Source organism: Quercus suber, unplaced genomic scaffold (genome assembly GCF_002906115.3).
Source record: "Quercus suber isolate HL8 unplaced genomic scaffold, Cork oak 2.0 scaffold_394, whole genome shotgun sequence".
In the NCBI taxonomy this organism is placed as follows: Eukaryota; Viridiplantae; Streptophyta; class Magnoliopsida; order Fagales; family Fagaceae; genus Quercus; species Quercus suber.
The window spans coordinates 212955-230184 of NW_027069846.1; the positions used below are offsets into that span (position 1 = coordinate 212955).

Below are 17230 nucleotides of genomic sequence, written 5' to 3' on the forward strand. Positions count from 1 at the left end.
TGAGTGGGATCTCAAAGTCACAGACGTGGGTGTTTGTGTTTTGCAAAGAATTCAAGAAAGAAGTAGTCCATGAATTCGGAGCCTGCGCGTGGTCGTGTCAGGAAGTTTTACTGGTGGGTAGCATTAGGAAGTCGAGCGGGGAGCTTGTAGTCCTTCTGTAAGAACTTCAATTCTTTCATAGTGAATTCTGTTATGCCTTGAGGATCGGTGGGTCAAATCCTCCCCAGGTTTTTATCGAGTGGTTTCCTGGGTGATCATATCTTGTGTTATTTATTATTCCGTTGCTTTATATCTTGATATGATTATTTGATTGCTTTAACCTTGAATTGCATAATTTGACTAAGTAGCAACTTGGCTAATTAATCTAGGCTACGCAATCTGTGTGTTTAAGGGGTCTAAATTTCCAACAATTGTTACTTGTTGTTATTATTGGGGCAAAAAAATAATCTTAGTGTTAATTTTAAATTTGAACCAATAACAATTAACAACTTTTGATTTATTATAAAAATATTATAAAATTATTGTAAATGTAACATATCTGAGTACGTAAAATCTTCTAGCTGCCCGCTTTCATATTTCCAGATATATTTTTAAAACATAAATAATATTTAATAGACGTCACCCATGACCCATCTACCCAAAAATGATTAAAATGAAATTAATTTTACTACAAAAACCCCACCACAAAGAAGTTGAGGGCAGGGAAAAGATAAGTCAAGACACAACATCCTAGGAATTTGGTAGGAAAAGCAACAAGGATCTCAAAACTCAAAGATGAAGAAAGCAGCAGAGCTGATCTTCGTCCCAGTGCCAGGAATTGGTCACTTGGTGTCGACCCTTGAATTTGCAAAACGCCTAATTGATCGAGATGATCGACTTCTCATCAAAATCCTTTCCATGAAGTTCCCCTTTACTTCCACTGCAGATGCGTACACCAGATCACTCACTGCTTCACAACCTCGAATCCAAATCATTGATCTTCCTCAGGTAGACCCTCCTCCATCATTAGATCTATCCGTCTCAGCCGAAAACTACATCTATCTCTTCATAGAGAAAAACATACCCAACGTTAAAAAGGCCGTCACAGATATTGTATCCTCCAACTCGGGTTCATCCCATGTTGTCGGTCTGGTCCTTGACTTTTTTTGCCTGTCCATGATTGATGTCGGCACAGAACTCAATCTCCCATCTTATTTATTCTTAACTACTAACTTAGGATTTCTTGGTCTCATGCTTTGTCTTCCAACTCGTCATAACCAAATAGGCACTGAATTTAGCGAGTCAGATCCTGAGTTCTTAATCCCTGGGATAGTCAACCCAGTACCTTCTGGTGTTCTTCCTTCAGCTGTGTTTAACAAGCATGGTGGCTACACTGCTTATGTTAAGCTTGCTCAAAGGTTCAGAGACACCAAAGGAATTATGGTGAATTCGTTCAGAGAATTGGAGCCATATGCTTTTGATTCATTTTCCGATGGCCAAACCCCTCCAGTCTACACGATTGGACCAGTGCTTGACCTCAAGGGTCCACCTAACCCTGCTTTGGATGAGGCTCAGCATGACAACATCATGAAATGGCTTGATGATCAACCTCCATTGTCCGTGGTGTTTCTATGCTTTGGTAGCATGGGGAGCTTTGATGAAACTCAAGTGAAAGAGATGGCTCTTGGGCTAGAGAGTAGTGGACATAGGTTCTTGTGGTCCCTGCGGTCACACACCCCCAATGCTTTGGCTGAAGATGTCTTGCCAGAAGGTTTCTTGGATCGGATCAAAGGGAAGGGGATGATGTGTAGTGGGTGGGCACCACAGATGGAGGTCTTGGCTCACAAAGCAATAGGAGGATTTGTATCTCATTGTGGATGGAACTCCATATTGGAGAGCTTGTGGCATGGTGTGCCTATTGTAACGTGGCCTATATATGCTGAGCAACAGCTTAATGCATATAGGATGGTGAAGGAGTTGGGGTTAGCGGTGGAGCTGAGGTTGGATTATAGGAAGGGTAGCAATCTTGTAATGGCTGATGAGATAGAGAGAGCTGTAAGACGTGTGGTGGATGATCATGAGGTTAGGAAGAAGGTGAAGGAGATGGGAGAGATAGCCAGAAAAGCTTTGATGGATGGTGGATCTTCGTTCAATTCTATTGGACAACTTATTGAGGATATGATAGGCACAAGCTGACATTCAGGGACAGAGCCACGTTCAGCTCTATTGTACACTAGATATATTACACCGCTCATAATAAATGTTTAAAATTTACTCGTTTGCTGAGAGAAAAAGATTCAGTTGAGATAATGTTTTGCACATTCAATAGGGATGATGCTTTGCTTGGAGTGTTTTGTTGGCAATTTGTCCTTTGACAACACCTGCGTGCACTTGCCGCGTTGTCACTAGGGATAATAACACTTGTAGATTTATTTTATCAATAAAGTTTTACTGATTAAAAAAAATTCATTTGCTCAAAGTAACATTTCGAAAAATAAAGTTGTCAATTAACCTATAACTTGTGTCCCTAATCTAAATTTCTAAATTAAATTTTTGTTAACAATATTTATTCTTTTTATTTTGGTTTTTATGCAGTTAAAGTCCTTTAGTAAACCCAAACAAAAAATACTTAGGATAAAATACAAAAACTATCAAGAATTTTGGGCTAGTACTATATATTTAAGACTCTTTGAAATTTTCTTACTTTTACTTTACTCTTCACCTGTGACAGCTAGATATTTACTATTGGCTATATGCAATTATTGTGAAATATGTGCAATCAAAACAAGCTGATGAACTTTAAAAAATATGTTGATTTGTACATCTTGAATTTAAAAGAATTTTTTGTTCATGCTTTAGTTCCCCTAGACGAAATTCCTAGTTCCATCCGTGTTGATATGTACTGTGAGTGACTGTATTTTGGGTTGATTTATCATTCTTGTTGAAGAAATTGAAAAGAGAAGTTCCTTTAGACTAGCGAGCTTACCTTACATACATTCATCTATTTAACCATGGTCATGTCGATTGTGGAATTTATATGCCTAAATTGTTGAATGTGCTTGTTTTATTGCTCTTTGCGGCCGAAATGACCCTTATGTTCAAAAAAAATGTCTCAACACAATACTGCATGGATGATCACCTTGAAGCAGAATATTAGAAAACAAGAATGAGATTTCAGTCTAAGAACGATTTTGATGTTACGAACAATATGTTTGTGCCATGAGACATTTTATAGTTACAATATTAAATGACTTATTTCCCATAGTGAATGTGCTCTACTTCCGAACGACTTATGAGGAACGTTCTCCAATTCTTTCCCTTCTTTGGAAGTCCAAGGTTAAAGTACCATCGCAAACAATCTAAAGGTTTATTATTGAGGAGCATCATGTCATGAAAAAGAAAAAACTAAATATTTAAATGATTTCTATAATATCTTATAAAATTATCACCTTGAGTTTTAGTAACGTATGCCCTAAAAGTGTGCGTTAGTAAACCATTTGTGGTGGACCTTTTTGAGATGTTGGGCTGGGTTGTTTCCTACTGCACTGAGACCCAAGTATTTTAGGTAGAAGAATCAGGCTGGTCCAATTACAATTTACCTTAGTTTGGCTTGTGCACAAACTATGCCACTTTTTGCTGAAACTTTGATCACATGTCCATGGCAGGCGTAGCTATTACAACATAGTTATGGTAGACAAATGTAATAAAATAATAAAAGAAATACGTTTTCTGTTAGACAGAATAAATAAAGGATCCTTAATTAAAATGAAGAACACAACAACAAGAAACACATTGTAAAGCAAAAATAAGAGGGGAAATAATAATGATAATTAAATCAAAGAAGGAAAAGATTAGTTTGCCGTGTTAAGTTGTGTTACGGGACTAAGACCAAGGAGGGAACCACTTTCTCAACATGGACAACCTCACAAGGGAATCCTATAGTAAAAATTATCCACTTTGAAGGAACAGACCTGAATGATTTATGCCTAAGCAAATCTTTTATCCTTAATAGAAGGTAGGCTTTTAGAGAGAGAGAAGAGATTAGCCTATTGATGCATGTCTACCATCCTATGCCCTTTATTCTTTCTTCTTCACTCTCTTTCTCTTTTTTCTCGGCTTTGTTACTCTGATTCTTGCGATCTCCCCTTGCTGTGCATGGCAAGGACCCTTTATATACTGCATGTCGTGACTAGTTTTTACCATTTTAACTTTTAACTACTTTTGTCTGGATTAGGGTGTCCTTTCTAACCACCCACTAGTTTGTTAATTGCACAACCACCACCACTTACATGTGCTAGTTGTGTCATTCCTCATTACCAGACAAAGAAGACTGTTTTGTTTACTTGTTCATCATGGCATTCTTATCCACCACAATGTGGGTATTCTCTCTTGCTATCCCTCATAACATGCACTTAGTGGTTCCAATTCATCATTCATTCTTTTGGGTGGTATGTCATCCAAGCAGGATATTTCTCCCAAAAGAATTTGAGCAGGAACCCCAGAATAGGTTTTCCCTTCTCCCCACCATCAGACCATACCCTCTCTTACCTCTAACCCATGACTCATCACCCTTGTATTGGCTGGGTACAGGTTGGTAGTATTTGGGCCATGCACATGCTCCACTTTCATGTATGTCAAAAGCTTGTTCATTGTTCATGTGCTTGCCATGGTCTGGAGGTTTATCTGTGCATTTTACCGCTCATCCTTGACCTCTTATGGCATGAACTGTTTTCTGATTTTCCATTCTTTATTGGCTTGCTCCTATCAATGGTTGGGCCTTGCTTGATTGAGGGTTTTCCCCTTTTTAGCCCATTTTTTCTCCTTTTGTAATTTTTTTGTCATTCTTGCCATGCCACTCTGCTATTCCTGTCGTAGTATTATTTGACCCGTGCTTGTTAGGCCTCTTTTGGGCCTGTTGCATGTTCTTCTCTCAATTGGTTACAATGACCTAGTATAGTCATTGGATTTATACTCATGCTACTTTGAGCTTTCTTGACCCATTACATTGCTTGTGGGTTCCTTTGGCCCATTTCTTTCTCCTTGGGCATTCTCGGTCCATTTTCTTTCCTTAGGCATCCTTGACCCATTTTCTAATTCTGCATTCCTATGGGCTCTTACTAACTCTTTTGGGCTTTCCTGACCCAATTATCTTATCCTTCATCTTTAGGGCTCATGTGCTTTCCATCAACTTCTTATTTTTTTACTTCATTACTTCGGGCTTACTGTGGCCCATTCTTACTTTTTTACATCACATAATGCCTATGGGTTTACCACTTCTTTCTCTGGCCTCTTCTAGACCCATTTGCTTTCCTTAAGGCCCATTTATTTACTTTATGGGCCTATAATCTATTATTCTTGCCATTCGGGCTTAATGGTTTTTTTATCAATCTCCTAACTCTTTTCTGTCCATATTGTTGGGATTCTTCCTGTTATTGAGCTTCCAAAATGAGCATCAACACCATTTAAGGAAATTTTTTATGAAAAAAATGAAAGAATGATTAACTTTTTTGATAGTTTTTTCACTTTTCAATAAAAAGTTTCTTAAAATGAATGGTTAACATATGCTCTAAGAGCAAGCATTAAATAATTGTTATCATTGACAGTACATAAGTCTGCAAAATTTGCACTCAGAGCATTCACGTCGAGGATCTCAAAAATTATAACATTTAGCAACTCAAAAACCTATTTTATCAATTTTAACAATTCACTTTACAATTTATTCAACATCAAAGTTTTTATTTATAATAATATAAACAACTCCTTAAAATAATAAAAACAATAACCACAAAAACCAACTACCACAACCAACCACCACAAAAATTCATTAAAAAGTAATAGCAAGTTCATTAAAAAATAATAGCCAGTTGCTACAGTGATGATGTTAATTTTTTTTTTTTAATAAATATGACATCTTTGATGGAGCATGATTTTGTGGTGTAAGTTGCTAAAATTAGCTTTTGAGTGGGTTTGACACCCTTCTTGTGAATGCTCTTAGGGGGTATTTGATTCGGGAAGTAATATCGAACAAGGTTTCTGGCTTCTACAAGAATATAGCATTCATAGGTGGTATTTGATTTCGGCAACTGCAAAATTTTCTGTCTAATCCATCGTACATGTACATCACCGTACAAACTTCAGATCTGGAAAAGTTTACAGGAACCAAGACTGAGAAGGTTTCTTTTTTTACAAGTAGAATGAACTTTACAAACAAAAACTACAAAAGAGCTGTGGCTTTCGTTTTGTCCATTCTATCCTCTTCATCTTTTCTATTATTTCAATTTTCCATCCTCCCAATCAGACAAGGCACCCATTGATAAAACTACTGTTTTCTGTTCCTTGTATTGCCATAAAGGTGTGGATAAATTTGAACTGCAGTGCGGTTAGGAATCATCTCTAAAACTTATTTTACTCCTTTCTCCTTTCCCAGTAGAATTTTCAGGAAAATAGATTGGAGCTTTCAAAACTGGAATTTTCTATCCTCCATAAGCATTCTTTTCTTAAAGGTGAGTCTGTAAATATGGCTTTGATGAAATATTCCACCTGCAAAGAAAACAATTATTAAACAGATATAGATTGAAAGAACATGTAAAATAAGTTGGTTCATCTTTGGAGAGTTTAATAACTTAAAACTTGTCCAATATGAACTATTTGAAGGAAAATACAGAAGGTAAGAACGCAGCAATACATGCAAAATTGAGAAAAGAAAGTAGTGTTGAATGATCTCTACCTTCCCCACCCCTCATCCCCAAATTTCTATTTTTAAATTGAACTTCAGTGTGTGTGTGTGTATATATATTTTGAATAATTTTTGAACTTTAGAAGTATAGATGAGATAACCAACTTAACTAAGCCTCATTCCCAACTAATAGGGTAATGACACATGAATAACCTTTTGTCATTTAGTCTTCTTTGACCAATATTTAATGTTAAATCTTTGATAATCACATCTTGGTACCCATTAAATGTATATATAAGTTTCATAAGTTAACCCACTAATTGATAAAAGCATTGTTTGTAAGTTAAATAGGAAGTATAGATGAAGTTCCATTAAATTATCTGCCAATATATCCTCTCTTTTTTATTGGTTATGCACTTATGCTACACACATGCACAGTGGGTTTTGACACCCACAGCCCCACCCTCTACCCATTCCTATGGGAGAAGTGTCATTTAAGTTAGAGCTTCTGGGCAAAAAATTATTAAGAACAATAAAATAATAATATATTACATAAGCACACAAAAATATCTATGCCCAAATCAGTCGAATCATACCTCTGATAGTGTAAAACCACAATTGAGCAGCTCTCCTCTTTCCCAATCAGTTGTAATAGATTTCAGAGGCAAATCTAATAATTCTGGGGAACATTAAAGATAGAGGTTAATAAATGACATTGGGTATTGGTCGCAAGACATTGACTAATTGTCCACCAATTTAAAGAGAAAAATTTTAGCATCAGAGACAAACACATGCCTGCCAGTTTACGGATTTTACATAAAGATGGTATTAGATGATCAAGAGAGGCTGTAGAGTCCTCTCGTGGCCTCTTTTGGCTGACAGAACTCAGGGATTCAAACAAAGAAGATAGATTTTCCAACATCAGATGAATCAGTCTTTGAAGCTGGAAACATTATAATGATGGGTTAGATAGCTTCTAACACATTAACATGAAAAGTTACAAATCCTTATACTGAAGACTGATAGACTACCTGTAATGTTTCATCTGCTGCCATATCATCCAAAAGGAGTATATCTTTTGTGATTCTAGAAAAAACTGTTTCTAAAACCATACACATGCTTCTCTTGTAAGTTGAAGGCAGCAAGAGTGGCTCCCATATGATATGAACTTTCTCCAGAATAAAAATTACCTGCTCATAGAATGTTTAGTTCCATCTAATAGGGAAAAGGAAAGGCTTTGAAGAAAATAACAAAAAAGGGGGAATTAAATTGCATCCATTAACTGTATAGAAATACCTGATCTATACTAAACTTTGCTAATTCAAATTGTTGCTTCTGATAGGTATTCTGGAAACCATCAGCACCATCTACAGCCTAAAATAGAATAAAGTTTTGACAAAGTAATAAAATAGAAGATTACAATAAAATAGAAAATTAGCCAGATTTAAATGATATATACATTCAAGATTAGACTCTTACCTCTTTTAAATTATATATAATAAGTTGAATTTGCATCTGCAGTATTTCTTCTGCCATAAGCTGAAACCTTGGAGCCATATCAACAAATATGGCATGTTCCTTAATGGAATTTGGAAAGTCTGAGCGATACTGAAACAACAGAGTTCAGATGAATGAGCCAACAGAAGATTCACCCCTATATGAAAGTTAAGATTATATCTCTCTTTCATTACTTTTCTTGATAAGAAACATTTTTTGTTAAATTCCTTTTATATGCATCCATGAGGGTAAAAGAGGAAGGGGGGGGGGGGGGGGGGGGAGGGGGGAGCATGTAGAAACCCTTTGTCAATACCTCAAATGCAAGCCCAAGTATCTCTTGAGATAGATAAATACAGTCATTGTGCATGAGAACAGCAACCTGATTGATGCCATCAAGCTGTCTTTCTAGCTAAAAAAGTCAGAAAAAAAATTTTAAATATTAGAATATTAACCTAGTAATCCACATGATCGTGAAAAGGATAAGAGACATCATCCAAATGCACTGGTGAATAGGAGAGAAGTTATAGGATTTAATCTAACAAAACTTGCCTTAATGAAGATTACACATGATAACTTTAAAACTGATAACATTAAGTTAAAAAAAAAAAAAAAAAAAGACAATGGTAAAAATTTATAATAGGAAAAAATCACCAAAACATATTGTATTTTGCATCTACATATGGGACCTTTAATGTCAGACAACAATTCCCAACAATTATGCCATAAAAAGGGATAAAAGTTAAACTATCATTTAACGCTATTGCTGCGTGAACTAACCTTGACAGGCATGACAACTTCATATAGAAGCATAGCATCCCTAGCAGCATGATAGAATTCTAGAGCAACTCTAGTGGATGACAGGCAAACATCCTGCACAGAATTGGCATTAATCATAATCAAGCTCTCAAAGTATAATACACACTGGTTGGTGATTTAACCAAAAAAATTTAAGGAAGATAATAACTCATGAGGGTGCCTTCACTTAAACCACTAAGTTCTTTAATACAATTCAAGTTCTGTGATACTATCTAGCACTTACGATTTAAATTAAAAATAAAATAAAAAATTTCCAAAAATTATAAATTTTTTTGTATCCCTTAGTTTGCATCTCAAGAGGCAAGACCATTATTCTTTCTCGTGTGTTGTGATACATTTTCACTACTTAATGAATTTCACAGGCAACAAAAGGAGAATCAAATTATTTTATTCTTTAGTTCATATACCTTCAATGTCTGATGCACTAGCTCCATTAATTGAGTCACAGCTTTAGACACCACACAACTCTCAGACAAAAAAAGCAAATCTACAACTTGTTCACAAGAATTTACAGCCATTCCATCCTTCTTCAACATGGGACCTTTCCTTGTGTACTCCTATTGGAGGGAAAGAGAGTTCGTTATTCAAAAGCTAACATCTCAAAACAACTACAAATGTATTAATAACAGGCCAAAGAGCTCACTTGAGGAACGTCAAAGTCACAATGTAGAAGCAATTTTCTAGCCTTTGCCAGAATTTCTGCCTTTTTCCTAGATGCAAAATGAACCTCAACATTTTCAGCGAAGTTGCTCAGTCTTTCATCCTTGTTATCAGATGCTGAAATAAATAACATTTCCTTTAAACCAGTCTCAAACTGAGATGTACATTCGATAATCTTCTGAAAGTCGGCGAGCTTTGAAGCATCCTTAGGTACAACCTGAAACAAGAAACATTCCATAATCTAAGAAATAGCTGTACGCAGGAAAATTTACCAAAAGTAATCCTAATGGCATGAATGACATATACAAAGAAATGATTCTTATCAAATCTAAGTTATCTAACAAAGAAGCTAATTCTTCAACCCGTATAAAATCCTACTTTAATTGAGTATATCCAACTAAGTTTTTAAATAAACCATGTAAAAATGTTGATTAACTCTCTCTGATACTGAAATTAGCTAACACAAACCTTGGAAAGAAAGTTAGAAATAATCATCTCTGCTATCCTTGGCCATGTCAATCTTCCAAGAGAATGAATCCAAGAACCATTTTCAAAGCATATGAATTTGTAGATAAACTTAACGACCTGAATAATCCCTGAATAGATTGCCTCACCTTCAACATTTTCAATCTGAAAATTATAACAAAGAAAATTCAGGGAAATAATTAACAAAATCCACCTCAAACACAAAATGTCAAGAGAAACTCAGAATACCACTATGGTTAAAGAAGTGAATGCATAAAGTAATTTTTTTTTTTTGTATAACAATGCAAATCTATAACACCTGAGCAAACACAAACATTTACTTGCATTAAACAATAATAAGGTTAGAAATTTTTTATGAATATTATTACCTTAGGATCAATTGATGGTACTATCTTCAATATTGCTTCGGTCATTTCTTTGGAGTCTTGATTTACCTCCTCCACAAATGAAATAGGTGATCCACGATTTACCACGGGAGTTATGACATGCTTGATTATCAAATCCGCTACTTTAGCGAGTCCATAATCCAAAATTCCAACCGCCTACAAAAGCCCCATAACAAACTTAGAGAAACAAATTCATCGCAAAGCATCTTGCCACCAACCCCACAATAGTACTAATATTTTATAAGACCCACATCGTTCCTTTATCAAAATGCTAACAGACATCTCTAGCTTATAGAAATCACATACAAAAGTACACATAATGCATTGATTTAACTTACATCCATGGCCTCGAAAACTGTTCGGAGCTCAATCCCCTTGATTCCGTCATGACTCAACCGATATTGGACGCGAAGTCTTCTAGTCTCCAGCTCAAAACGCACCCCATTTTCCATGAATTTTACTAGCACCTCTTGAATCTACACACCCAAATCCAAGACCTCTAAAAAACAATCACAAACTCAATAAAAATCACCAATATACATATCAATCACATTCACTAAAATTCAATACAAATAAAAATAAGATAACCTAATGCACTATTTACCATTTAGTCGACATTTAATAACAAAAAAAAACTAAAAATTATTATATCAGTCTATGCATATGAGTTAAGTTTTTTTTTTTTTTACCATTTTCCCAAATTTTCTCATCAACCAAACAGAGCCTAAGGAAAAAAAACGGTACCTCTTCAAAGCAATCGGACCATTCCTTCTTCAACAGTGCGTACACCAGAGGCTGATTTTCAGTCTGGTCAGCCACGTCAGCATCATCATCATCAACATGCAAGGCTTTCTTCAACAGCGTTAGATCCTCAGCGGCGAACCTAAACCGTCCATTCCTCAATGCCTCCCTAACTCCCTCAAACCTGTCGTTAATTTCCGCAATTGCCCTCACCAAATCGAGCAATTCCCTCTGTGTCCTCGATTCCTTCACCTTGGCATTGACCTCGTCGATGAGGTCGCGAATCTCAACATCGACGGGACGGTCGGATGAGATAAAACGCAAGAGATCGGCGACGTTGGCGGAGATGGAATCGGACTGGGAAACGGCGTCGTTGCAGATGGAGAAGAGGTTTGCGAAGTGCTCGTGGTGGGAGAGAATGTAGGATTGGACCTTGGATTTGATTTGGAGAGAGTGGGATTCGAGACGCTGGGTGAGGAGACGCAGATCCGGTGCAGATAGCGGGGACGATGGGTCGCTGAGGTCGCGGGCAGAGAGGAGATCGCGGACATTGATTGAGTCGAAGAGTGCCTCCATTTCTGGCTGTGGTTGTGGTGATGGGGGAGGATTCAGGCGCGAGAGAGAGAGAGAGAAGAAACGAGATGTGAGAGAGAATTAATAATTTTTTTAAACAAAGTTGATACAGTAATTGCTACTAGCAGCTACTACTGCTAGTAGCAATTTACATTTAAAACCCCTTTGGTGTTCGGGTTGGAATGATAGCAGCGGGATAGCATGGGGCGGGTCTTTTATACATGTAATATTAAACCTCATAAAACATTAAAAAAAAAAAAAAAAAGTTCTAAGAATACAATAGCCTTGTTTTTGGGAGATAAGTTCTAGCAACTTTTTTCACATTTTAAATAATGTTATACATATTTTTACACACTTTTTTACTCATATGTATATCAAAAATACCCAAACAACATAATTCAAACTCCTCTCCCAAACATCTCCAAAATATTCTCAAAGCATAATAATACTAGTACATTTCAAGTATTAAGAAATACAAAAACAATTCAAACATAACAATACAATAATTAAAAAAATATATAAACAATTTAAAACTTAAAACATAAAAATATAAATTCAATAATATAACATAAAAAAATAAAATAAAAAAAACAGCATAAATTTAAAGTTTGAAGGCTAAAAGCACATATTATACCTTATAAAACAAATCTCTAATTTTTTTTTTTTTTGATTGTTTACATATAAATGGGGTGGGTATGGGGGAAAATGTTAACCCCCATTGCTACTCCATTTATTATGAGGGCGGGCAAAACCCGTATATTAAGAGTAGGTGAGGCGGGTTTAAATTGTCATCCCTAGTTTGGGGGTGCTAAAATAGCATTTTGGGAGTTTTAGCACCCCAATATAAAGGATAAAATATAAAATAAGCTAGTACATAAAACGCAGTACTGCATTTGTTTTTTGGGTGATGCAAAGAGGAATTTTATTTAAAAGAAAACAGATTACAGGATTATACGTCTAGCTACTGGCACTTCTGTATGAGTGCCTATTTGAAAAGTGTCCCTCATATACTACTTATATTAAAAAATAAGGCAAGTTTCACAAACAAAAACTATGTCTTCTTGTGAGACATAATACTGCATTTTAAATTTGGAAATATCATTGAACTTTGAAATATTTACGATAAAACTTTGAGATGCAAGTTAGGAGGTAAGTATAATCGAAATTTATTAGAGCATTAAGATCTTTAACACACCATTTTACAACTCACCCTACATCCTATCTCTTATTTTTCACATTTATTAGAGCATTAAGATCTTTAACACACCATTTTACAACTCACCCTACATCCTATCTCTTATTTTTCACATCACAACCAATACTACTCATTTATTTATTCATTTCTCTCTTTTCTTCTTTATCTATTTCTCTCTCTTCATCTCCATCTTCCTCAAGCAAACAACAACCATAAAAAAAACCCAGTACCACCCCATAACCCACCACCACCACCACCGCCACCGCAAGTATATTTTGTCCCAAAATAATAAAAGCACACGGTAATCATTATTAGAAACAAAATATAATTAGAAAACCAAAAAAAAATCTAATCACCAAACCCACCACAAATTACCACATGAAACTAGCAAAACCAAGCTATCCACCACAGATTTTCTAACAAAAACTCAAATAAATCACCAACCCACCAACAAGTATTCACCCAAAATCACCACCATACAAACACACCAAGTATTCACCCAAAATCATCACCATGCAAACCCACCACCCACCACCACAACTTAACCAAAAGCCAAAATCAACCCACTGTAGACACCCAATTTTACAACTTACATTTAACCGATATTAAGGGTAAAATAGTAATTTTGCACCAAGGGCATAATCATAATTTCAACGATTAGATATTCAAATTTATGATATAAAACAAATCTTGACATTCTAATGGTCACAATGATATGTCATGGGCCTTGATCGGACTACCCAATCAAAAGTTATCATCAAAATAATTTTCAATGATCGTGGTGCACCTACACAATGGACCCCAATCACGTTTGATTTTAAACACTTAATTTTGATTGGTTCCAAAAATAATTAATTTAAAATTAAGTAAGTGTAAATTTTGATTGGATTTTATTTTTTTAAATAAAAAAAGAGAAAAAAGGGTTTTTTATATGCGTACATTGTACAAAAGATAATAAATTTGAGATTTAAATTAGATTGTGACAAATTCCTTTCTGGCACCTTATCTGATCTTTTGGAAAACAAGTTGGATATTTTGCGCAGTAAAAAGATATGTTGGAGAAGTCAATTTCATGAAAAATTTCAATAAAACAGAGTTATGGTGAAATCCAATTATTACCGATCAATACTTTGAGTTTTCTTATTAGTAGGTGTGTCAATGTTTGACCCAACCCGCGAACACGACACGAACTCGACACAGGTTTTTTCGGGTTAGGGTTGGGCCTTAATAGGTTTGGGTCATAAACGGCTTTACTCGAAAGCGACACGATAAGAAATGGGTCAACTCGCGTAACTTACAACAGACACGTTTGATACACCAATTTATTTGTGTCAACCCGAAATGACCCACTTAACACAACCCGTTTAACTCATATAACAAATAAATATTTATTTTATTTTATATTTGTCAAATACCTTTTATATCCAACATATATTTTGAATTTAAGAAGAAAAGTGAGTAATTACAAAAATTTACAAGGGATATAATTGGAAATTGAAACTTTACAAACCTTAGAACTACTAATACTTTTATTCTTCTTCTTCTTCTTCTTCTTCTTCTTCTTTTTGGTGGCATAGAACTTACACAAATGAAATTGGATGAGTTTGTGGAAGATGTTATGAATTTGGACATCAACAAAGAATCTATGGATAATAATCGTGGCCATAGTCAGGATTAGTCTACTGTTTGCTCAAATTCTTTTAATATTGATACTTAGCATTTGGCGAGTTCCAAGAATATTATATTTTTGTTGAACTATGTTATTTTATTTTGTGAAACTTTGTTATTTTGAATTTGGATTGAAGTGTATGCACTTCTTTTGGAGTGTAAAGAACTTATTTCTAGATGAATGTTATATTTTGTTGAATTATATTATTTTGAATGTGAGTTGAAGACTTGAAGTGTATGCATTGCTTTTTGGAACGTAAAAATAATTATTTGTAGATAGATGTTATATTTAATATTATGCAGGTTGAAATGGGTTGTGTTACATTATGCACTTCTTTTGGAGTGTAAAGAACTTATTTCTAGATGAATTTTATATTTTGTTGAATTATATTATTTTGAATGTGGGTTGAAGACTTGAAGTGTATGCACTGCTTTTTGGGACGTAAAAATAATTATTTGTAGATAGATTTTATATTTAATATTATGCAGGTTGAAATGGGTTGTGTTACATTCATGTCAACCCAACACGACTTATTTATTAAGCGTGTCAAATCGGTTGGGTCAGGTCAACCCGCCTTATTAACAAGTCGGATTAGGGTTGAAGGATCATGACACGATTATTAAATGGGTCAGGTTAGGGTTGAGTCATTTAGTCGAATACTTATACCTTGACACGACACGAACCCAACACGCTAACTTGAATTGACACCCCTACTTATAGTACCGATTGGTATTAATTGAAAATTTATTAGTACCAATCAGTATTAATTTGAATCTGAATAATACTGATTAGAATTAATTTGAATTTGAATAGTACCGATCGGTATTAATATGATTTCCCTTCAAAAAATGCTCTCGGTATTAATCTGATTTCCCTTCAAAAAATGCTCGAAAAACGTTACGACTTTTTAGCAGCAACTCAATAGCAACTTGAATTGCATTTTTGGCCCAAGAAACATTGAAATTTGGCTTTCTCTATTTCTGGAAGAGTTGTAGATAATTAAATTTCCTTTCAGAAGAGACTAATATTGAATCAATTGGAATCTTGAGCAGAAATTTATAGCCAAAACACTAAACAGGTGCAGAAGATAACACAAGTTCAGCATCATCTGCAACTTCCTTTCAAATTTCAAATGGAGATCAACTCCAAATCTGTTCCAGCTTATCTGAATATGCTTATCCCTTCCCTTAGCTTTAGAGGAAAGCTAACAACTTAGTTTTAAAGCTAAGCCATCACTTCCCCTATAATAGAGAAGACCTCTTCAATTTCAGCACCCCATTCCCTCTAGAGAGCTAGTGAGAAAGCAGAAAAGAAAAGTTATTGTGCAACCATTGTTCTTACTTTGATTGTAGTCTATTACTTCCGTGCTTTCTCCTTTGCCCTAAGTGATCATTTCCCCCTTTAATCTGTGTCTTATGCTGATAAGTAGTTAATTATGTTCTTTAAATTCTGCACTAGTTTATTATTTCTTCTTTGTTAAGCTTCTGCACTTGTTTATGCTATCTTCTTTATTTTTCATGCATTAATCATCCATCCCTCTAAGAAACTATGGAGATAGCAATAAAGAAAAGCCATTAAATAGTTCCTGTTCTTACTTTGGCTATGGCTTAGTACTTCTTGATTTCTCTCTAGTCTTCTAGTGATTATTTCCCTATTTCAATTCCATTCTTGTTTATAATGCTAATATCTGTCTTTAATTTTCAATTATGTGTTTGGACTAATTTTAACATTAAAATTCTTGACTTATCTTGTCCTTCATGTTCTTAATTTCGTGGAGTCATGCTTATGTTTTAATACATGATTATCTTTTTTATTCTTGTATAATGTTTCATATCTTTCAATCATGGTGTTATGTTTCTCTCTTACAATTATGTGTCTTCTCATATTCTACAAACTTAAAAGTAATCTCTTGATGTAATTTTGAATACCATCTCATGATGTCTCACATGCTTAATGTTTATTATCTTTCACACATGTAGTTTTGGTGCTCTGTTACCACATGCTTAATATTTGGGTTTTCTTCATAAACTTAGATTGTTGTTTGCTATGAAATGCCCTAATCTTTGAAGTTCTACATGATTAAATCATTAATTGTGCTTAGACTATTTTTTTGTGACCACATGCCCCAACATCTTCATTTGCTTTCAACATGATAGATGGATTCATTCTTAGTCATATGCTCAAATTTTTGTTTGCTATCATATGTTTGATTTTCTTTTTTTCCTCCAACATGTTTAGATTTTAGTTCTTCATCACATGCTAAATACTCAAATTCCTTTTGTACGCTAAATCTTTGATCTTTCCTTTATATGTTGAAATTGTTCTCATGACACATGTTGATTTTTAACAAATGTACATGTTGAATTGGTCTCTTGTAATACAATATGTTTCCACATGAAATTAATTTAATAACATTCCCTAATCCTATGACACATTGTGAGGGTCTTTTTTTGGAAAGTGTCCAAGCCCAAGTTGAAGTAAGGACCCTAGGCTTGTTAGTTGTTGTTTAAAGGGACTGAGCTTGGTTCACCGTAGTTAACTGGGCTGTTTAC

General features: G+C 34.9%; 2 protein-coding genes across 2 annotated transcripts; one reads left to right on the forward strand and one right to left on the reverse strand.

Annotated features, from left to right (window-relative positions):
* The first annotated feature begins 671 nt into the window (after positions 1-671).
* LOC112004817 (UDP-glycosyltransferase 71K1) lies at positions 672-2458 on the forward strand. The gene has a single exon (XM_024037047.2). It carries the CDS (start codon positions 775-777, stop codon positions 2173-2175), a length of 1401 nt encoding a protein of 466 aa, XP_023892815.1. The 5' UTR covers positions 672-774; the 3' UTR covers positions 2176-2458.
* A 3559-nt stretch (positions 2459-6017) lies between these two features.
* LOC112004794 (centromere/kinetochore protein zw10 homolog) lies at positions 6018-11997 on the reverse strand. Its single transcript, XM_065761062.1, has 14 exons — positions 11245-11997; positions 10839-10976; positions 10483-10656; positions 10097-10258; positions 9612-9845; positions 9376-9525; positions 8930-9022; positions 8466-8561; positions 8135-8263; positions 7952-8029; positions 7687-7845; positions 7451-7598; positions 7252-7334; positions 6018-6519 (listed from the first exon to the last, which is right to left on the reverse strand). Exons 1-14 carry the CDS (start codon positions 11815-11817, stop codon positions 6415-6417), a joined length of 2322 nt encoding a protein of 773 aa, XP_065617134.1. The 5' UTR covers positions 11818-11997; the 3' UTR covers positions 6018-6414.
* Between the last annotated feature and the right edge of the window lie 5233 nt (positions 11998-17230).